The sequence below is a fragment of the Mchenga conophoros genome, linkage group LG7, assembly GCF_057382185.1.
Source record: "Mchenga conophoros isolate Kocher_MC1m ecotype Shallow Benthic linkage group LG7, M_conophoros_male_GT1.1, whole genome shotgun sequence".
In the NCBI taxonomy this organism is placed as follows: Eukaryota; Metazoa; Chordata; class Actinopteri; order Cichliformes; family Cichlidae; genus Mchenga; species Mchenga conophoros.
In genome coordinates this window covers 67,777,568-67,800,546 of record NC_140532.1, presented here as the reverse complement: position 1 = coordinate 67,800,546, position 22,979 = coordinate 67,777,568, and the positions used below count along the sequence as shown (strand labels likewise).

General features: G+C 45.1%; 1 protein-coding gene across 2 annotated transcripts in view; it reads left to right on the top strand.

The window, feature by feature from the left end:
• The first annotated feature begins 2,212 nt into the window (after window positions 1-2,212).
• The window catches only part of LOC146571682 (integrin alpha-11-like), a 36,182-nt gene continuing 15,415 nt past the window's right edge, over window positions 2,213-22,979 (top strand). For both annotated transcript variants that reach the window (XM_085280954.1, XM_085280953.1), the window contains exons 1-13: window positions 2,213-2,298; window positions 9,561-9,672; window positions 15,899-16,008; window positions 16,356-16,447; window positions 16,971-17,085; window positions 17,161-17,288; window positions 17,652-17,800; window positions 18,391-18,535; window positions 18,649-18,814; window positions 18,999-19,069; window positions 21,998-22,142; window positions 22,562-22,710; window positions 22,830-22,973. In XM_085280954.1, the coding sequence (XP_085137080.1) occupies window positions 2,250-2,298; window positions 9,561-9,672; window positions 15,899-16,008; window positions 16,356-16,447; window positions 16,971-17,085; window positions 17,161-17,288; window positions 17,652-17,800; window positions 18,391-18,535; window positions 18,649-18,814; window positions 18,999-19,069; window positions 21,998-22,142; window positions 22,562-22,710; window positions 22,830-22,973 (1,575 nt within the window). In that variant the 5' untranslated portion in view covers window positions 2,213-2,249. The remainder of the gene's footprint in view (window positions 2,299-9,560; window positions 9,673-15,898; window positions 16,009-16,355; window positions 16,448-16,970; window positions 17,086-17,160; window positions 17,289-17,651; window positions 17,801-18,390; window positions 18,536-18,648; window positions 18,815-18,998; window positions 19,070-21,997; window positions 22,143-22,561; window positions 22,711-22,829; window positions 22,974-22,979) is intronic.

Here is a 22,979-nt window from a genome sequence, read left to right as displayed (position 1 = left end):
CAGTAAACTACACTGATCTCCGTTTCAACGTGTTCTCTGTAAGTACACATTCCTGTCTGATTACTGAAGAGAGAAAAACCTGATGATCAAAAACAGGTTGAAGGTGCATCAAACATTCAAGCAGGTGTTTGATTCATGATGCGGGTGCGCTCGAAAGCAGAAAACCACAGACGGGGACGTAAGTGTAACCAGAGAGGTCGAAACAGACCAGAATAACATGAAGCTCTGACACGAGAACCACCAACAGGGTGACAAATACAGACTGAAAACACCACAGCGCTCTGAGATCATTTCATCCACAGAAATAACCACAGAGCAGACTCATAACTCTGCCACCGAGCCTTTAAACCGAGCTCTTTAATTTCCTCACTCCCAGTAAGCTCAGCTAAGTACTGGAAAAATACAACTTTGTACAACACGTCCATGACAGAGGACACAAACACAACATGACAACTGTCCAGCAGACTGTTTTACCCAGAAACGAGTCTTTCTGACAGACACGTGACAGGCTGCAGGTCTCTGTCACTGAGACTCAGAACCCTGAAAACAGTATGTTGGTGTCTGATGCAACGACCGTGAGCCCTCTTCCTCACTCTTGGCCTCTGCAGCTTTGATGAGCAGCTCAGGGTGTAACTGCAGCCCACGGGCTCACGGGGGCTCCGACATGAGCCGTCTGAATGCCCCAGGAAAGAATCGCTCTCAGGCCGGCTCGGTTTCAGTGCGGATGTTCAGGTGATTTCAGGAAATGCGTTTGGACCGGGGCACGGTTAAAGAGACACTCGGTCCTTTTTGTATCAGACATCCACCTCTACCTGAGCTGAAAGCTTAAAATCTTCCTCTCTGCTGCCTCATGTCACATAAATTATGATGGGTTATAAAATAACACTGACGCAAAAAGAACTGAAAATTCTCCATCTTTCACTTCAGATTTGATTCCTGCTGTGTGATAGAAATAATTGTACGATCCTCAGGGAAATATAAATATAAGCTTTGTTTGCTTTTCCTGCAGCGAGAGCTGAAGCTAACAGAGGCTGAGTGAAAGTGAACCAGGACATAATCGGTGTCACGCAGGGAGCCGCGCTCGCTGACCGACCCTCGGCTGCTCGTCCATCTGTTTCGCTTTAATTCTGCTGCTTTCACTCCCAGTTTCCACTTGTTTTTCCAGACAGAGTGACAGCAGCATGCCGCCGTCCAGCTCGCTGCACGCCAGCATCTTTTTATTGATGGGGAGGGAGCGTCTGTGAGTGTGAGTATGATTAACAGAGTGGAAAGTGTGCTGACACAGTCACACTGTGGAGTTTCGTCCCATCCAAGGACAATAAGCTCAGCTTCAGGTTCAACATGTGGAAGTAAACTTCCTGTCACGGGCCAGATGAATAATTCCTCAAACTTAAACTTTATTTATACAGCGTCAAATCACAACAACATCACCTCGAGGCGCTTTGTGTTGTACGGTAGACCCTACAATAACACATACAGAGGAAACTCAACAATCACATGGCCCCTGTGAGCAAGCAGGAACAAACACGTTTACATCCTGATACACAAACCTCTTAATTTCTCCCTGAACGAGGGAGGATGTTTGTATTACTCACGTGTTTAATCGTATTAACGTGTAAAGTTTGCAGTATTAGCTGATACCGTATCACTTCTATCCCACTCGTGGTCACTTCTCGCTCCAAACAAATACGTAACGCGGTCACGCTCACAATCCTAAAATTACGTTACGTCCAAAACCAACAGGCGGCGTCATGGTGACTATGTCCATCTTTTATATACAGTTTTTGGAGCCTGGAGTGGGCGTGAGAGGAACTGCAGGCTTTGTGTAGCTTTTTTTGTTAGCAGGTTTGAAACAAAACAATTCAAAATGATCAAGTGCGCTTATGGACACGTGTACTTACAGATGTATTTAAAACTGCACCGCTCTGTGGTTGGATGCACTTCCTGACTGTTTATCCATTATCCCGGTGCTCCCGGGGAGTTTTGGGCAGATGTTCACATCTGGGCTTCAGCACCGTGTGGAATCACAGACTCACATGGAGGCATTTCCTGTTTGTGCAGCGACTGAGACATTAAAGCTCCTGCTGTGAAAAGAAAAGGTGACCTTTAAGAGGCTCTTTAAAAAATCAGACACATGAGGCAGGAGGAGGTGCATTTACTCCTCCTCCTCCTCTCTTCTTCACACATCAGAGCAGCAGAGCCGGGACTCACTCACTCACACTCTGTTTATTTCTCTCTCAGACGCACTCATGGATTATCACCACCTTCTGCTGCTGTGGACCTACAGCTTCCTGCCAGGTGAGCGATGCAACAGGTAACACAGAGCAGGTCAGAGAGGTCACATCAGACAGGTGCTGCTGATGGTCCACCAGCAAGATGAGGACTTTGAGTCCAGGTCCAAAATCTGGATAGAAAGCTTTTGGATGTGGACTGTTTCCTCTTTGAAACTGCAGACAGGCTGCAGCTCCTTCAACATTTGGACTTTTCTTTCTCTTCCCAAAATTCATTTCGCTCTGGTTTGTTAAAAGTTCTTAGATCCTGACATTTATCAGCCTCTGTCAGACTTTCTAACATTTTCGAGAGACAGTGAGCCTTCGTGAGCATGAGTGCACACAGATCCTTTTTGTTTAGTGCAGGTGTTCAGATTAGTTTAACATGAAGCCTTCTGCGGTCCCGAAGAGACCCGCATGCGCAGATGAGGCAAAACAAGGACGTCACATGCAGCTCTCCGACGGCAGGCTTGTGTTTTGCTGCTGAGGCGCAGCAGAGAGTTCCCAGATGAGAAGGAAGATTTTAAATTGGAGTAATGGCTGCTTCAGACACTCAGGTGTGTGGAGAGCAGTGTGCAAAAGTAGATGTAGCCGGCCGACTGCGGTTTCTGGCTCAAGCTCCTTAATGCGAAATTCAAACTTCAATAGAGTTGGTGTGAAGTTTGTGTGTCAGGCTGCAAACATGTTTATTTCTGCTGTAACGTTTTAACCCTCTCCAGGCAGACGTTGCAGATTTGCAACAGTTAAAAACTAACAACCTGATCACCCCACATACATATTTTATGAGTTTTTTTACTCAGAAGTACCACTGCAGGACTTGGTTGTGCATTAGCAACAAAAAACTTAATTTGAGCCTGAGAGGGTTAACACAGAAGTCTATGGGGACTGACTCACTGCTGCCTCTGCTGGACGTCAGAGGAACTGCAGAGTCTTTAAAGATCGAGGTCTCAGAGAGGATGTTCAAGAGGTTTATGTTGGTTTTGCATTTAACTTGGTGAAGACAGGGAGCACTGAAGCTTCACCAACAACTTTCAGACTAAACTGGAATATTCCAAAATCCATTAAAAAGGTGCCATGCTTATTTATCATGGTAAAAAATGACCTGATGGTACTACAAGGCAAGAATTCCCAGGTAGAAAGACCCAAATGAAACCCTGGTGTTTCAGTCCAGGCTGGGCAGTCCATCAGGGAAAGCGGGAGTGCGAGGAAACAAACGTACAAAGTAGGAAAAGAAAACTGAGCGAGCAGGAAGCAGCATCCCTGCTGTGCAGAGCGATCAGCTGACCACCTGTGTGGGAAAACAACAAAGGCAGGAAGCTGAGCGCAGTAAGATGTAAACGGAGTAACTTCAAAATAAAACAGGAAATAACAGGAACATCATTTGATTTTGTGACATCTGTTGGAAAGCATGCGAGGCCGTGTTGGCGCTGCTGATGTCTCCATCCTCTGCAGCACTGCGGTGTAGGATTACAGACTGGCCCTCCTCAGTCCCAGCGGACGGTCGCAGGAACCATTTTTCCTGATTTCTTCTGTTTAAACTGTTTCCTCACACTGAAGCCGTCCCTCTCCTCTTTATTGCATCAGTGCAGTTTAGTGTGATGGCTGGAGGATCAGGCTGTTGTCCCCGGAGGTTCGGCGGTCTGCAGGGCGATGAGGTTTTCTGCAGGATGTCAGAGGATAAAACGATTTAACAGCACGCCGTGGCTTTTAGGCAGATCGTTACGCTCTCGCTGTTGTTGCTGCTCCTCAGTTTGTGGTTGGTTGCACCAAACAGGAAGTCATTAGTTACCACACCCTCCTCGACAGGTGCTCTGAGAACTCGTTCCTGTGCTGTTTGAATCTGATTTCACCTCATCTGCAAACCGATTAACCTGCCGCTCAGAGCTGTCTCTACACCAGCGTTCTAATGTTCCACGTGTCTGAGCGAACACACAAACTCCCTGAGCGTCCCGTGGACCACTGTGAGCGCCAGCAGACGTGTGCACTGTGGTCACGCCAGCATCCAAGTTACATGTTTACTAAAGTAATCAAATTACAGCATTTATGTTAGACGACTTTTAATTAACTGCTTCAGCCCACTTACAATGAGAATGTAAACAATCTTGTTCATGTGCAGCATGTTAACACTATTAGAAGCAAAAATAACTTGAACTCCAATAAAGCTCTGATTGTATTGTGAGTCTGTGGTCTGGGAGAGAGTCTGTAACTCTGTCTGCAAATACAGTAAATAATGACCAATGTTGGGTAATTAATTATTTAGTTACTTCTTCAAAAAGTAACTGAGTTTTGCAAACAAGTGTTTTTGCAGCTGTTTACCTAAAAATGCAGCCAAGGTGTTTTTTAAACAAACATTTCAAACTATTTACAGAACAATCAGCTGTTCTGCATCAAATCTGATGCCACACAAATTATTTGTGTCACAAAAAATAATTTCTATTATGAGATGAAGGAGAACAACAGCCTGATACCTGCAGGCCTGACAGCAGCAGATGTGTCACTGCTGTAACACCTGTAACACTCAGCAGTCGCCTCATTGTTCTGACACACAACAACACTACTGACTACACTACACACTAACTACACACTAACTACACACTAACTACACACTAACTACACTCTAACTACACACTAACTACACACTAACTACACTCTAACTACACACTAACTACACTCTAACTACACACTAACTACACACTCACTACACACTAACTACACTCTAACTACACACTAACTACACACTAACTACACTCTAACTACACTCTAACTACACACTAACTACACTCTAACTACACTCTAACTACACACTAACTACACTCTAACTACACTCTAACTACACACTAACTACACACTAACTACACTCTAACTACACTCTAACTACACACTAACTACACACTAACTACACTCTAACTACACACTAACTACACACTAACTACACTCTAACTACACTCTAACTACACACTAACTACACACTAACTACACACTGACTACACTCTAACTACACACTAACTACACACTCACTACACACTAACTACACTCTAACTACACACTAACTACACACTAACTACACTCTAACTACACACTAACTACACTCTAACTACACTCTAACTACACACTAACTACACTCTAACTACACACTAACTACACTCTAACTACACACTAACTACACTCTAACTACACTCTAACTACACACTAACTACACACTAACTACACTCTAACTACACACTAACTACACTCTAACTACACTCTAACTACACACTAACTACACACTAACTACACTCTAACTACACACTAACTACACTCTAACTACACACTAACTACACTCTAACTACACACTAACTACACACTAACTACACTCTAACTACACACTAACTACACACTAACTACACACTAACTACACACTAACTACACACTAACTACACTCTAACTACACACTAACTACACTCTAACTACACACTAACTACACACTCACTAAACACTCACTAAACACTAACTACACGCTAACTACACTCTAACTACACACTAACTACACTCTAACTACACACTAACTACACACTAACTACACACTAACTACACTCTAACTACACTCTAACTACACACTAACTACACTCTAACTACACACTAACTACACTCTAACTACACACTAACTACACACTCACTAAACACTAACTACACACTAACTACACTCTAACTACACACTAACTACACACTAACTACACTCTAACTACACTCTAACTACACACTAACTACACTCTAACTACACACTAACTACACACTCACTAAACACTAACTACACTCTAACTACACACTAACTACACACTAACTACACTCTAACTACACACTAACTACACACTCACTAAACACTAACTACACACTAACTACACACTAACTACACACTCACTAAACACTAACTACACTCTAACTACACTCTAACTACACACTAACTACACGCTAACTACACAAGATTTGTGCTAAACATCTCAAACACGCCGTCACTCCTAAAACTTCCCCCTCCCTAAACAACTAAAGGCCATGTTGCCATATCATTTTTTGATTGGTCAACATGGTACATTTTTCCACCAATAGGAAAGGGCAGGGGGAGGGGTTTGATGTTGTTTTTGCTCACAGGCTTTCGAGCGTTTTCCTTATAAAACGCCGTTTTTACCGTTTCTTCCTGCAGTAAATATAAACAACGACAGTATTCAGGAAGAAAACCAAACATTGCAGATATTTTATCATAACTCTGGTTTTACGTGGCCGATCAACACAATTTAAAAACTGGTATAAAGTCCTCACTTTGTCCGTCAGTTGTTCCGTCTGTCCTGCTCACATCTCCAATGGTTGTACACGTTGGCATTAACGTGGCTTCACTCCACATCAGCTGCTTTGCTAAAACACCGGTGTCGCACATAAGGACGCGTCATAGCCTGTAAACCACGCTGATTGGATACGAATGCGAATCGCATCATTGGCTGGACTGTGGGATAAGGCGGCATCGTTCTGATCCCACACGGGAGCAGCCAGTCACTGACTAACACTGCAGAACAGGATTGTTAAAGTTTAATTTTAATTTCAGTGCAGGTCAGATTTTTTTTGTGCGCATCGCAGATTTTCTGTGCTAGCAGTGGGCAGCTTAGAGGGAGCACTGCTCTACACCCACCTCCAGCCACAGTAACCAAACAAACTGAAAGTTGAAAAGCTTCTCGTGTTTCTGCTGGTTTTGGCGTTTTACAGAAACCACAGACATGCAGCGTGCTGCTGTGATTTTGTCTGCTTCAGGCACAGAACAGCCTGAAACTCTTCTGATACATAGAAAACTTTTATATAACTAAAGAAAGCAGAGGTATTAACGGCGCAGCCAGCTCTGGGAGCAGCTCGGCCTGCTCTGGATGATGATCAGCATGATCTTTGATACGTGTCGTCTTATGTAAGCAGAAACTTTGAAGCAAACTGGAAAAAGTGATGTTTTTGAAGATATTTAAAAACAGACAAAGGTCTGATAGAACGTCTCGGACGAAGATAGTGAAGTGTTTGTGGAGCTCGTGGTGCTGTTTGTGTATTTTGGAGATATCTGTAGAGTAAACTCAGTGCACTTTTTAAATGACGATTTCATTCATTAAGTGATCAAATCTACCTGCCCTGTGTGCAAAAGTAACTGCCCCCTACACCTGGTAACTCATTGTTCCAGCCTCAGCAGTGAGAACTGCAGTCCAGTGTTGCGATGCCTTCAGTGGGTCTTTCACGTCACTGTGGAGGATTGTTTGAATTCGGACCAATGGAGGGTTTTCCAGCATGAACGCTCATTTAATACTGGCTGCTCCAAAACGTCATTTTGTTGTTTGAGCCAATCAGAGGTGGACATGCATTTCTGCTCATTGTCCTGCTGCCTTCAGGGCTTTCTGGTAGAGAGCAGAACTCACGGTTTCCTCACTTACAGCGAGTCGTCCTGAAGCTGGAGAGCAGCCCAGACCATCACACCTCCACCGTGTGACGTTCTCTTTATGAAATGCTGTTAGTTTGATGCAGGAAGCGGCACAGACGGGCTTTGGCAGCTCGTCGAGCAGTGATCATGAAACGCTCCCGTCTTTGAACTGTTCTAAAAAAAGTGTAGATTTCTGTGGAAACAGGAACAAAACTAATCTCACAGCTGATACTCAATCTGGATTCTAATCTGCCTTCAATTATGAGACGCACATAGAAAAACCTGTCACTGACCACAGGTCGGGAGGATCGTCCACATCAGCGACCGTCAGACCCGGATCGATCCCTGCCCGGATTCCTGGCCCAGCTCAAACAGGGGCAGATTCCTCTGAGCCACGAGCAAACAAACACGACTCTTCTGGCTTCCAGCGTCTTTCACTTTTGTCCTCAGCAGCCAAACTCATCACCACTGCTGGCCAACGATCCCGGCAGCGTGCCCAGTTTTCCAATCGCGCCACAGCTGGGAGAAGCAAACCGGAGTGCTCAGGAAATACTTCAGCAGCATACGGACAAAAAGCAAATGGTCAAAAGGTCACACTGAGATCAAAAGGTTGTGAATGAATGCCATATGCATTTTAAACCTGGTGAATGACATATCAGCCAATCAGATGATCCCGTAACCAGAAACGCTCTCAGTGAGAAAGCTGAGAGCTGATTACGTCATCGGAGCAGGAGGAAAGACACAAAACCAACCAGTGATGACATCAGATCCACCACGGCATGGATGAGTTATGGGATTAGATCAAAATAACAGGACAGGACCAACTGTATGTACACACTGGGGTCTGAGCAGGCAACAGGCACAATCAGGAAGTAAAAGGCACACAAAGAGATGAGACTACCAAATGGTCTGTATTTGTATAGCTTTATTAGTCCCTAAGGACCCCAAAGCGCTTTGCATATCCAGTCATCCACACATTCACACACTGGTGATGGCAGCTACAGTAGCCACAGCCACCCTGGGGCGCACTGACAGAGGCGAGGCTGCCGGACACTGGCGCCACCGGGCCCTCTGACCACCACCAGTAGGCAACGGGTGAAGTGTCTCGCCCAAGGACACAACGACCGAGACTGTCCAAGCCGGGGCTCGAACCGGCAACCTTCCGATTACAAGGCGACCTCCCAACTCTTGAGCCACGATCACCCCGGCGGTCGTGGCGACAGAGGGAGACAGAGGGAGACGAAACTAAAATAACGAAAACTAAAATAACAATAAAACGCTCCGTAACACTTTAAGATACGGCCCACGACTAAAGGCAGAATTCCCCTGTGATTAAAAGGAATGTATTATAATTATGATAATATATATATATGTGTAAGTATTATATGTTTACCTGCAAACACTTAAAGGCAGGAACACGCGTCAGGTTTTTACAGGAAAGGAAACACAAATGATAAATTAAGTAAATTTAAGTACAGCACAAGTCATTTTTAGCAGTGTGAAAATAGTATTTCCCATTTTCTGCTGGAGGTTTCTTCCTATTAAGAGGGAGTTTTTCCTTCCCACTGTCTCCAGAGTGCTGCTCATAGGGGTCATATGATTGTTGGGTTTTTCCTTGCAACATGAAGCACCTTGAAGTGATTGTTGCTGTGATTTGGTGATACGTGAATAAAGTCTGGACTGCAGAGATACCGTCTACGTCAGCAGCTTGATGATGTTAGGTTGATAGCACAGCTTCTGAGAGCAATAGCAGCCTGCGTTACAGCTGCTTTCACTTTGTTGGGCCGTTCCCAGCTCACGTGGCTGCAGGACTCACTGTGGACTGGTTTTAATGGGTGGTGAATAAAAACAAACCTTTTTCTGTCTTTCAGATCTTCAGCTCTGTTTCAACTTTGACACGAAGAACTTCAAGATCTTCGCTGGGTCTAAAGAAGCTCAGTTCGGGTACACGGTGCAGCAGCACGAGGCGGGAGGACAGCAGTGGTGAGAATCCCGGCGTCGCGTCCCGAACCCGTTCTTATAGATTCCTTGGTTTACTTTAACCCACCTGTTCATGAACTGTTTCAGGGTCCAAGTAGCTCCGAGACTCCACTGAGAGTCCAACGGTTACAGCAAAGTTTAACCCGCTGGCGTTAGCAGGATGGCACACGGCTGACAGGTGCAGTCAGGTGTAGGCTGAAGTGAAAAGATGGCAGCAGCTTACAAAACCAAGCCTTAAACCTGCATTACTGTAACAGCCAGCAGGGGGCGACACCTGTAAAGTCTGACTGAAGGAGGTTTATGTGAAGATGAGCCTGCAGGGCTCAGTGAAGTCTTCCCTCGTGAGTTTCAGGCCTGAATTAAACGTGATGTCCGTTTTGACGCAGGCGAGGACTCAGGGCGGGGCCACATCTCTCGGTTTCTTGCTCGTCGTGTCCGGCCGGCGATGTCGAAGCGCTCCATCTCGAGGCTTCCAACACGTTCAAAACTGGAGAGAGTTCTAGGAAAATGTTCTCGTCTCCTCGGGGAGGCTCAGCTCAAGCTGAACATCTCCTCCAGGTGAGGACAGAATAGATGGTGTCTGCGTGTCTGCGTGTCTGGTTGAGGATGAAAGATAATGGCGGGGTGCTGGGATTTACTGGAGGCCGCGGCCCGTCTGAAGGCAGCAGGTTTGTATGTTCTGGGCCATGGAGCTGAAATACCTTCGACTTGGAACGCCGCTCGTCTGTTTCCGTCCTCCCTCTGCAGCGTGGCCGTGAATTATGTCGAGATGTCAAGATCATGTTAGGATGACACATTTTCCACCAACGAGACTGAAACGTGGAACATTTCTCTGCAGAGCATGTGGACATTATTTATAGTTCTTACTGATGAAAATCCAGATTTCATAACGCAGGTCGTCACTCTCGCGCTCTCGTGCAAACACTTGTTCCTGTACAGTTTGTCCTTGGCTCCCCGCTCAGTCTGCTCTCCCATCCTTCATCTTTATATTTTCAGCCTTCATGGACTCTCAGCGGGCCTTCAGAGGAGATGAGGTGTGTTAAAGTGGGATGAAAGAAGACGACTTTAGAAAGAAATATGAAAATACGAAGAAGCTTCAGAATAAAAACGAGATATTAGGAACACTGAGAAACTGATCAAGTCTTGGTGACAAAAACTCTGCACAGAGCTGTGGGAAAGTATCTGATATCAGACAAAGGAAACCACAAAACCAATGATTTCATTCATTAAGGGAACAAAGTGATCAAACCTACCTGCCCTGTGTGCAAAAGTAGCTGCCCCTACACCTGGTAACTGGTTGTTCCACCAGCAGAAACAGCAGTGCTGTGTTTGTGATGCCTTCAGCGAGTCTTTCACGTCACTGTGGAGAAACTTTGGTCGACTCATCTTTGGAGGATTGTTTGAATTCAGACATGTTGGAGGTTTTTCCAGGATGAACAGCTGTTTAAGGTCCACTCCGAGACCTTCATTTGGATCATTGTCCTGCTGCCTGAGTGCTCTTGAGCTTCATGGCATGAACTGATGGGAGGACATCCTCCTGGAGCAGCAGAGCAGCCCAGACCACCACCATGTCTGCTGCTGCCGTGATGGCGTCTCATCAGATGTGACGGGGCTCAAACCCTCTCTGGGATCATCCAGATGTTTTCTGGCAGATGTGAGATGAGCCTTGAACTCTCACGGAGGTCATTTTTGCCCCGTGTTTTTCTCATTGTTGAATCATGACCTCTGACCTTAACCGAGCAGAGTCGATGTTGTTCTGCGGCCTCTGGATGAGCCGTTGAAGCCGCTCCTGTGAAGGTTCAGCTCTGCTCCAGTTTTCCTCCACGTGTGGATAACGGCTCTCGCTGTGGTTCGCTGCACTCCCAAAGCCTGTAACCTTTCAGACTGATGACGTCGCTGACTTTGGTTCTTTAGATCTTGGCATGATGCGCTGCTGTTTGAAATCTTTTAAATAAAGTTCAGAATCAGTGGAAAGAATGAAACGTTTGGCAGCGTCAGCGAGTGTTTGTTCGTCACCTGGGAATCAGAAGGGCAGAAAATGAAACAGCAGAAACCTGTGAGCACTTAGTTAATTATCAGGAGGTTACGCTGTTGTTTTCCTCTCAGCCTCTGTCTGCGGTTGCAGGTGAGATTGTCCAACAGTTTTTTTGTTATCTGGAAACTCTTTCAGCCGTGACGCATACCTCGCGATCCTCCAGGATTACAGAATCGCTCTTCCTTTTGAAGTCTCAGGTAAACAAGTGGAAAGTATTTGCATTTGTCTTGCGAGCAGTCTCTCCTGCATCTGGAGGCGGAGCGCCGGATCTGGAAACTATGTGTTGTGGTTTGTTATTCCCCAGCCTCCCTCTGTGAAGCCCATCACGCCGCTCGCCACCGTGTGTGCGTGTGTGTGTGCGTGTTGTAAAGGGGATCTGACACGGTAATTCAGCAGGATTGTTTTTCTGCACGGTGATATCTGCATTTCAGGTGTTTGACTTCTAAGCAGACACTCGGCACAGAGGCATAATCCTCGCCTTCTGTCTTCCCAGTTATCCTCAATATTCCTGAGTTCATGGGAGAATTCTTTGTACCAATAAACCGTCAGGCTCTGCGACTGCCGCCTGCTTCCTGTTTCAGCCGCGATCAGTCGTCTTTCTCATTCCTGCTCTGTACATTGATGAGGTTTAAAGTCCTGTTTGTTCAGGCTAATAAAAAGATTGCGGTACTCCTTTTCATAGAAATGACAATTATTATTTTGGTTTCATGAAGCTCCAGATGTTTTCAGTGGGTGGCTGTCTGCAGCTGGACGCGGTCCACTGGACGCTTTATACTACATGTCTCATTCACACAAGCACTTCCTCTACACCTGCGTACTTTCTATCTAACACTCACACTCCAATGGACTCATCGGGAGTACCTGAGCTTCACAAACACATTAGCGTGCAGACTGGAGCAGCCAGGGATCGAACCGTCAACCTTCAGGCTAACAGATGATCATCTGGTCTGCTTCCTGATCTACAGGCAGCCCAATATAAAGGAAATGGGAAAGACTTTCTGTCAAACAGATGTTGTATGGATAGATCTCAGGGATGCTGCTCTGACCTGAATGCTGACCATTTCACCTTCTCTGCTGGAGGTCGGTCACACAAGAGCGAGGCTTTGGTCAGAGGTTGTCCTTTGAACGTATTCGTGTAGCAGCATAAACACGTCAGATTATTTTGGGAGAAAAGGCTGTAGGAACCCCGGAGTGTTCCTCTCCTCTGTGGACGGCTCAGCTGGAGCGCTCTCGAAGCTCAGCGTGGGTCGGTCGCAATTGTGTTAGGTTGCATTTTAATGCAGCGGGTACCCACAGGAGTGAACTGTCCACATGCAGGGTTGAGACAATAATGGATTGGATTCATATAGCGCTTTTCAAGGCACCCAAAGCGCTTTACAATGCCACTATTCATTCACTCTCACATTCACACACTGGTGGAGGCAGCTACGGTTGAGCCACAGCTGCCCTGGGGCAGACTGACAGAGGCGAGGCCCCTCTGGCCAATGACCATGAAGAGAAGCTGTGGTCTCCTCACTAGCAGCTCCATGTTCCTCAGTGCCTCGCTCACTGCGCAGAGAGCTGCCATGAGAGTGAGGACGAGCCCGCTTTGATCATGAAGCTGTTTTCATCGTTTTAAAGTGGCTTCATTAGTTTGACTCTTCCTTTAAACGTCTCTAAGACGAATGATCCCCGATATCGATTTCGGTGGATTGTGTGAAACCTTTCAAATATGTTGAAGCAGAAACTGTTTGCTGATAAAGGTCAGCTGAGTCTGTAACATTAGAGGAAATGTCCTCATGCATCTCTTATCGACTCTATTTGTCCTGCGTGTCCTGGTTTGGATATTTATCTGGTTTTGTTTAACCGTGTGCAACACGAGTTTCACTTTTTCCTTATCATAGTCCCAAAGCGCATAAATCGCAGTGTAATCAGAGATTGGTCATCCCTGTTTCCCCTTCTTTGTTCTGCATTAATCTGATCTGCAGTCTGTGATTCCCTCGAAGTACGAGTGAGGACTGATTACTCACTCACGATTGGTTCAGGTGCTGCGTCTGCAAAACTGCAACACAATCGAGTGTCGCTCCACTTAGACAGCAGATGTGTTGCTCATCAGGTTGTTGAAAGTAACAGAGAGCAAACATCTGCCTCGGTTACATCTGTGAGAGCGACGGCTCAGAGTCGCCGCCGAAGGACCTGTGGTGACCTCAGTTACATCTGAGGTCAAACCTCCCGCTGTGCGTTTCCTCAGCCAGGATTCAAGCTGCTGTCCGTGTGTGTGTGTGTGTGTGTGTGCACCATCAGGCCGAGCTGCTACCAGAGGCTCTGACTTGCGTTCCTTCAGTAACAGCCAGCTGTAAGACATCTACTCTAATGAAGCTAAATGTGAAAGAGCAACAAAAGGTGCTGCAGGAGACGAGCAGATGCAGGCAAAAATAAAAACAAGTTCATCACAAATCCAAAATAAAATCGCAGGAACTGATTATTATTTAATTTTTTTTGTATTTAAATAATTAATTATTAAGGAAAATGAGCTTAGTATGAATCTCTACCATGCCACGTACACTTTATTTGACCACACTCGATTAAATTCAATGTTTTAAACAGTGAAAGTTTGTTACTTTTAACAAAATTTACATGTAATTAAATTATCTATGTTGGGCAGGACAGGATGTACACAGGCTGTTACCAAAATAAAACAGGAAGTGACGAATGGAGAACTCGAGGAGAAAGACAACGCTAAGAAACACAAGCGATGGCCTAAAAGTGGCATCACCAAGTAAAGATATTGGAATAAATGAACACTTGTTTTCATATAAACTGATCATAAAAGCTGTGACGTGAGGTCATCGTCATCGGGGAACGAGTGGCATCGAAAGAAGAAGAGATGCTGGAGGCATGGCTGACGCTGTCTTCCACACAGGCTGGTTTGGGCTCTTCGGCGGTGGTCAGCTGGGATGTTTGTGCAGGAACAAGGCTGAGGTCATAAAAGCAATCAAACCTGTGAGAGGAAAGCTTTGGTTGACTTGTAATCGGATTACTCCAGAAAGTCTGCAACACTGTAATTGTCTGATAGAAGATCACCACTTTTAACTCCAGCAGCGTCTACGCCGGTAGATTTATCAGGCTTCACCTTCGAGCTGTTGGTTTCGGGGAAAACATCCCGGAGATCATCAATTAAATGACAAAGAGTCCCGTAAAGCAGCAGCAGAAGAGCCCGTGCAGTTTGAAGTTTCACCGAAAGCTAAACAACATCACCTGCTCAGGAAGTGATCAGCATGGCGGGATGATGTCAGAGGCTCGGAGGCGTGCTTCTGTCTGCAGGATGTGAACCCGGGCCGCCTGCGTTCTGGGATGTGGTTTGTCAGCCCTGCTTTTCCGCCGTTTGATGTGGACAGGAGACACTTTAGCAGATTGAGGGTTAGCGCTCTGCCGCAGCAGCTCCTCTGGTATGTGAGTCAGCCCTCTTCCCAGAACCGCCACTGAGGCCACATGTGGTGGCGTTTACGCCGGTTAACACTAATGACCCGCCTGCTGAGTGTAACTGTGGCAGCAGGATCTGTGTCTAACATGACCGCTGCCACGAGGACTGACCTCTGAGGAGGGGAAGTGAAAAAGTTTCTGTACGTGCAGAAAAATACCAAGAAGGTCTGTGATTTAAACGCAGCTCATACTGGGCCAGAACCCAACCAAGAGCACTCCAATGAAAGGATTAACAGACCACAAAACATAACGTTTTCATATCAGACACACACTGTAGGCTGTTGTAGCTCTGAGTGGAGTGGAGGCTGTGAGTGATGGTGCAGAAACCTCCTGTTCTGTCTTTCACAGCTCCTGAACGCTCGGGCTAATCCTAGCAAACCCTCCTCTTTGCTTTGAGCCTGGACAAAGACAATGACATAATGCTTCAGGTTACACACACTTAAGTTCAGTTGGTGACATAATACAGCTCGCAACTAAGGGTGTAATAATATATTTTATTTAGAATTATAAGGTCATTATATTTACCCACAAATACTTAAAAGTCATGAGCTTTGTGAGCTGTATTATAAAGTGTACGTGCAGCAGTCCAACAGCTCGGCTTTGGACATCTAACCATATAAAACCAGTCCGATACGGCGTTCGAGCCTCAAAGACGAGTCCCTCTTTTTCTAGAATTCGTGACTTTTGCATTATAAATAAAGTTTGTGATTCAAACTGTGTGCGTGGTTGCAGGTTGCTGGTTGGAGCTCCCTTTGAGTCCACGGGGAAGAAGCAGACTGGCGATGTGTACCGATGCCCGCTGGACAGCAAGAACTCTGCAAACTGCAGCCGACTCAACCTGGGTGAGCAGCAGTGCATGAATATTGATGATCAGGTGCTTTCAGGTGTGTAAACTGTCACAGAGGTCAGAGTAAAACCTGCAGGGGGAAGGTCGTGGACCTCATGGTGAAGACATTTTCACCATGGTGTCATCGCCTTGGCCTCAGGTTTCATGTCGGTTTGTTGCCACCTCAGGCTCACTGCTTTGTCGGCCCTTTAAAGTGGAAATGCTGCTGCATGTAGGAATGCTTCCGTTAGATGTTTCAGACAGCAGGAACTGCTACAGGAAGGAAGATTCAGGACTTTCACAGGAAAACACACTAAAACATTCAACTTAAAATCACAAAGCATCTGCTCTGGCTGTGATCAGGGAGACTCACTCTGAACAACGTGTCTGAGAGGAAGGACAAGATGAGGCTGGGAATGACGCTGACCTCCAACCCCAAAGACAGCAGCTTTGTGGTGAGTCCCACCGAAAGAGTTCATCACGATAAAGTCACCGCCAGAATCAAAGCTAACGTAGAGGCCTCTAAGAACAGAGCAGAGGGAAGTGAAAACAAACAGTCACCATTGTTTTAACTGCTCAGCACTTATAGATTTTACAACATACTTGTAGTAAAAATGGTCAAAAAATGGTAAACGACTCATATTTACATAGAACTTTGAGTACTTAGTACTCTCTTACTCCAAAGCTTAGTCAACCTTTCCCTAAAGTGCTTTTCACCTAACATTTACAGTCAAGGAAACTTTAACATGCAGGCTAGAGGAGCTGAGGATCGAACCCATAACCTTCTGATTAGTAGACAACCCGCTCTACCTCCTGAGCCACTAAAAAGCACCAACAGCACAAACACCGTGCAGAGCTTCTGCTGTTGTCACTGGTTTTGTTTTATTTCATGTGTTTCTGCACGTCACACCAAGTCATTAAGCTTTGATTTTCTTCCTTCCTCTTGTGTTTGTCCACTCGGTGTGTGTGCTGCCTCAGACCTGCGGTCCGCTCTGGTCTCACGAATGTGGAAGTTCCCTGTACAGCACTGGGATCTGCTCCAGAGTCGGCCGAAACTTCAAGCTGTCCAACACCATCGCACCTGCCCTGCAGAGTAATCAGCACACTTCCATCCACCTATCCGTCCATCTGTCCATCCAGTTTCTAACGTTCCTTTACAATCTTGTAGGGTGTGAGACGTTCATGGACATTGTGATTGTTCTGGATGGTTCCAACTCCATCTACCCCTGGTATGAAGTTCAAGACTTCCTCATAAACATCCTGCACAAGTTCTACATCGGACCAGGTCAGACACAGGTTAGTTTATCTCTTGATCAGAACCAGATAAAGTGAGCATCCTGCCCTACCTGCACACAAAGACTGTAGTGCTTTTAACCCTCTGAGGTCAGAGTCATCATCAGTGCCCGGCTCTAAACCCCACACAGTCAGAATATGCAATTCTTGTTTTAATTATATTGTCATGCCAAGTTTTTCCAGTCCGGGAACAAGGAACACCAAAACTATTCACATTTCCCCCAAAAAGTCAATTTTGACCTTCTCCGAAATGTTGGGTTACCACTGATCTTAGATCTGAGAGTTCATCTGTTCATAGTTTGAAGGTGACAGGTGCTGCATGAGTGGTTTATTGTTCATGTGGACAGAGCTGTATTTTGGCTGCAGGTGGGAGTCATTCAGTACGGCTCTTCGGTTGTCCACGAGTTCACACTGGATGAGTATCAGACGGTGGAGGACGTAGTGGACGCTGCCAGGCGCATCGACCAAAGAGGTGGTGAGGAAACGAGGACGGCATTGGGAATCAACGTGGCCCGGTACGACACCAAATTATGACCCCAAACAAAAATGTGCTGGGCCTACACAAACTTACCCTTAAATAGTTATTGGTCTGATACCATTACCCACCTACTCTGAGCAACCCTGAGAGTTCCAGTCATTTACTCATGTTGGGAAAATGGATTGAACCAAAGTTTCCTAGTGTATAATTTACTAAACCTACCAAAATTAAACCAGTCAGAACATTAATTACTTCCATATGGCAAAGTATAAAAGTTCTCAAACATGAACCCACAGATGAAGCATCTCCAGCATTTTTCAGCCAAAGCAAGTTTTTCTTTCCCCATCAGCTCCTGGAGGCCGTAGCTCCTGTTTCTTTTTCTTGGCCTCGTAGCTAAAGGCCAAGGATTTCCAAAAGATGTTTGAGTCTCTCTGAGACGACTACCAAGAAAAGTCCAAAGCAAGCTCTGGATGAAAACTAACAAAGTGCCTTCACAGAGGACTTAGATAGAGATAATGTTAGCAACCAAGCTACACCAGCAGGTACATTAAGCAGCTAGCTAAGATTAGCCAGAACAAGCGTTCAGAGCTTTGAATCTTCTGAACTTCATCCGATGTTCCTGTGCAGATCCGAGGCGTTCCAGCGCGGCGGCCGGCCGGGAGCTCAGAAGGTGATGATTGTGATTACAGACGGTGAATCACATGACAGTCCTCACCTGGTGCAGGCCGTCACAGACAGCGAGAGAGACAACATCACCATGTATGCCATCGCTGTGAGTCTTAGCCCCAGACCCCCCACCCCCACCCATCGAACTCTGTTTCTATTGGTTGTTTCTGGACTTACGAAGCTCTGACTAACATCCTGTTTCCTCTGCATCTCCTGCAGGTTCTGGGTTATTACAACCGCCGGGGAATCAACCCCGAAGCCTTTCTAAAGGAAATCAAGTTTATTGCCAGTGACCCTGATGAGATGCACTTCTTCAACGTGACAGATGAATCTGCGCTGAAGGACATTGTGGACGCCCTGGGAGAGAGGATTTTCTCTCTGGAAGGTCAGCTAACATTTATCCTGTTAAACTGTAGTATTTACAGAAAAGCGGAATCCATCGTACTAACGAGCATTTCACAATTAACTCTGAAAAGTATTATCTAATGATATTCATTAAAGTGTAACAGGAGGACTGGAGGGTCTGGAGGGAAAAGTTAAGTCGTCTTTGTTGTTTGTCCGGTTTGCAGGAACCAGCAGTCAGGGTCGAGGGTTCGGTCTGCAGATGGCTCAGGCCGGTTTCTCCTCACATTTAGTCAAAGTGAGTGACTCACAGCTGCATTCTTACACAGTGGTAGTGATGTGTGATAAATGAAGCGCTTTCAAAAGCTTCCACAAATCTGTCTATGATAGGAAAATGGTTTTCCTGTTGACCCACTCTGTTACATTCAACACGCAGAGCACTGAGTGCAGAAACAGGTGCAGGTACATATTTGTCACACTGATGTGTTTCAGATCATCAAACAAATGCTAGCAGTAGACAGATAACAGAGTAAATACAGCTTTTAGAGGACGAGTTCATGTTTTAAAAGAAATACGAAGTAACACACGACTTAGTGATGGGATATTTGGACGGCACATGGTTTTTATTGACTGAGAAAATCAAAGGACAAGTATTACTTTTTAAGTGATAGAAGTTTAACTTGGATAAAGCGATACAAGAATTTGTGAAGTAAAATGGAAAAGAAGATCTGTGGATTTTCCATTTTAGGATTAGATTTCAAAGATCTGTCCACTCTGGACAGAAAAAATAATAACTTCCATTAAATTACTGCTGAAAAACATCTTCATCTACTTTTTCTGCATAAAAAGGGACTTGGCAAAGTATCAATTATTCAATTTCCTCAAGTTTTCTTCACTAAAGCTGAACCCAGAAAGAAGACAGGAGCAGAGCGGCGGTTTTGCCAACAGAAACTTAAATGCTGGTATCGGTATCGTCCTCGAACATCCATCACCAGCCTGGTTCTGGTCCTGACAAATATCTAAAGCTGCAGGATGAGAAGCTTCGAGAAATATTTCTGTTGTTTCTCATCCAGGGAAAATCGTATCCCAGCGTCAGGGAGTGAAAATGTGAGGTGGAAACTGTGTGTGTGTAACAGAGAACAGATGGTTTTCCTGAACGTAAAGCTGCAGGCACGAACTCATTGGAGAATAGATGCAAATCTGCACACACACACACACACACACACACACACACACACACACACACACACACACACACACACACACACTGACTGCACACAGACAAATATGCAAAGTGTTTCTGCTCTTAAGTTTTGGGATTAAAAAGGTAAAATGAGGCAGACTGATGAGGAAAACAGGCATCATAGCATCATCTCTGCCTGCAGGAAAACCATCCTCAGCTCAGGTTTACTCATGCAGGGCTCAGCAGCTCAGGTCCTGCAGGCGGGACACTTTGTGGCGCTGGCACCGCCAAAAATTTGGTCACTCACTGCCGTCCTCGACTTTCTGTCCCGGAGAGACGATGACTCAAAGATTTAAAAACGTTCATATCTGGACTTTACGACGGCCTGGCTGCTCACACGTGTGTTGAGACAGTTCAACTGAGTTTAAGGACGATTCAGAAACCATTTCAGTTCCAACATTGCCAGCAGGTTTTTTCATCGTGGGGTCTTCAGGTTTGCAGCTCAGAGCTCAATAAGTTTCCCTGTGTAACATCTTGTCACTTGTGAACTGTTTAGGGCCTACGTCCTCATACACGCCCTTATATGGTCTTTCTATCCAGTTCTTCTCAAGATGGAAATCATATAAAACTGCAAGGTTTCATTTAGAAAGCGACGTTTCCCAGAGTTTTCTTTTCAAATAACAGTTGTTTAACGTGGCTAAAATACAACCTAACTAACCCAGGCGTTTCACCAGCCACCTGATGATGTTACTGTCCTATCAAAAGTACTCAAGTACAGTACAGGAGTCACGAGCAGTGTTGGTCAAGTTACTTGAAAAAAGTAATCAGTAACTAATTACTGATTACTTCCCCAAAAAGGTAATCCTGTTACTTTACTGATTACTTATTTTCAAAAGTAATTAATTACTTAGTTACTTAGTTACTTTTTAAAAACCCGATTTACAACCTGAAGAGGTGATAAATAGATCTTTCAGCCCAATTCTACTTTTTCTGCATAATCATCATACAAAATGTAATCAGATGGAAAAGTCTCTTTTTAAAACTTGTTTTATTAGTTTTAATCTTTTAACTTTATGCATCAAACAAAAATGTAATTATCTGCAACATTCTCTGACTGGAAGAAATTAGTTTAACATTTAAACCTATTTTCTGCACATTCCAGCACATAAAATAAAATATTTTTTGTGTTTACACTCAGTCTTTCAAATAGATGCAAGTAAAACACAGCAGAAAATAAATAAAGTCAAAGACTCAGCGGTCCTGTTGCTCTATTTTCACCTGTAAAGCAGGAGTGGGGCAGGCGGAGGTTTACCCTGGTGCAGGTGTGCCGCGGTCAGTGGAAGAATCCGCGAGTTTCTCTGTGAGTTTCCCATTACGTCGTAGCTACTCGGTGCTTGTTGGAAGTTTAGGGGTTTTTTTCGCTGTAAAAAGAAGTTTTCTTCCCACGCACAGCGGACACTAATGTTTTTGTCACTTTTTATGGACTCAAACTCAAAGTAAGGTCAGTACTTCCACGCTTTAAACGCTGCACGCTCATACTCTCTCTGCACTCGATATGTGATCCATTGTTGATCTGCACACAGCTGTTGTCACGAACGTCGCACTCGCTTACGTCACTGTCGTGAGACATTCTCGCAAAAAATCACGGTTTTAGTAACGCAGTAACGCAGCGTTCCTACGGGAAAGTAACGGTAATCTAATTACCGTTTTTGCAATAGTAATCCCTTACTTTACTCGTTACTTGAAAAAAGTAATCGGATTACGTGTTACTGCCCATCTCTGGTCACGAGTGACTAAAGGGCCTTTAATGGGGAAGTGCAGTGCCAAAATCAGTCAGGGCCAACTCAGACCTCCCAGATGGGACTCTGTGCTTTTCCCAAAGGTTTGGTCATTCAATGCTGTCCGATGACTCAGTAACAACTTTAATATCTGGACATACAGTCAGGGTTAGAGTGGGTACCTAGAGTTTCTAGGGTCGCCTCTGGGAGTCCTCAAACATAGTGGGTGGTAGTGCCTTCCCTTTAAATCCATGTTTTCCTTTAGGATGGTGTTCTTCTCGGAGCGGTGGGCGCCTATGACTGGAATGGTGCCGTGCTGAAAGAAAGCAAACACGGGAAAGTTGTTCCACCGAAATCATCCTACCAGGATGAGTTTCCAGAGGAGCTGAAGAACCATGCAGCCTATCTGGGTAATATTGATATAAAGTGTACAACATGATATGTGATATACCAGCCTGTAGTCTGTGGGTCTTCAGAAGGAATGGTGAGCACAGGGGTTGTATAGCTGCGATACATGAGATCACTCTAAGGCTATGCCCTCTATGATGTCATACAGATTCAGTAGTAGAAATAAAACATGATAAACTGACTGTTTAGAGCAGTCTAAAGTGTGTGTTTGGCCCATTCTGGTCACATTACTAGAAACTTTAGTCAGGTTTAATGGGAACATCCCCCTTTGGAACAGGAAACATATGACAGGAAATAAGAAAATGCAGAGTCGGTCTACTTTAAGCTTTCTTACCTTGGAAGAATCCGAGGAAATAGGTCTAACAAAATGGAACGGTCAATGTGTGCAAGTCAAACGAATCAGTTTTTCATCTTCTTTCAGGCTACTCGGTGGGTTCACTCATTTCATCCCGCGGCTCTCAGCTTTATGTAGCTGGAGCTCCAAGATTCAACCACACTGGAAAGGTGATCATATTCACCCTGAAGAACAGTGGAGACCTGACCATCTGGCATGCACTGCTGGGAGAGCAGGTGTGTTTTAATCCACTGTGACCATATTTGAATGAATCAAACCTGGTGGACATTCAGGTATCTCTTCCTTGGTGTAATATCTTGTTTAGTTTCTATGGTTTATTTGTGTTTTTGTCTAGATTGGGTCATACTTTGGCAGTGAGTTGCTATCGATGGACATTGACAGTGACGGACAGACTGATGTCCTCCTGGTGGCAGCACCCATGTACTACAGCCATGGCTGGGAGAGAGGCAAGGTTTACATCTACTCTGTTACACCGCAGGTATAA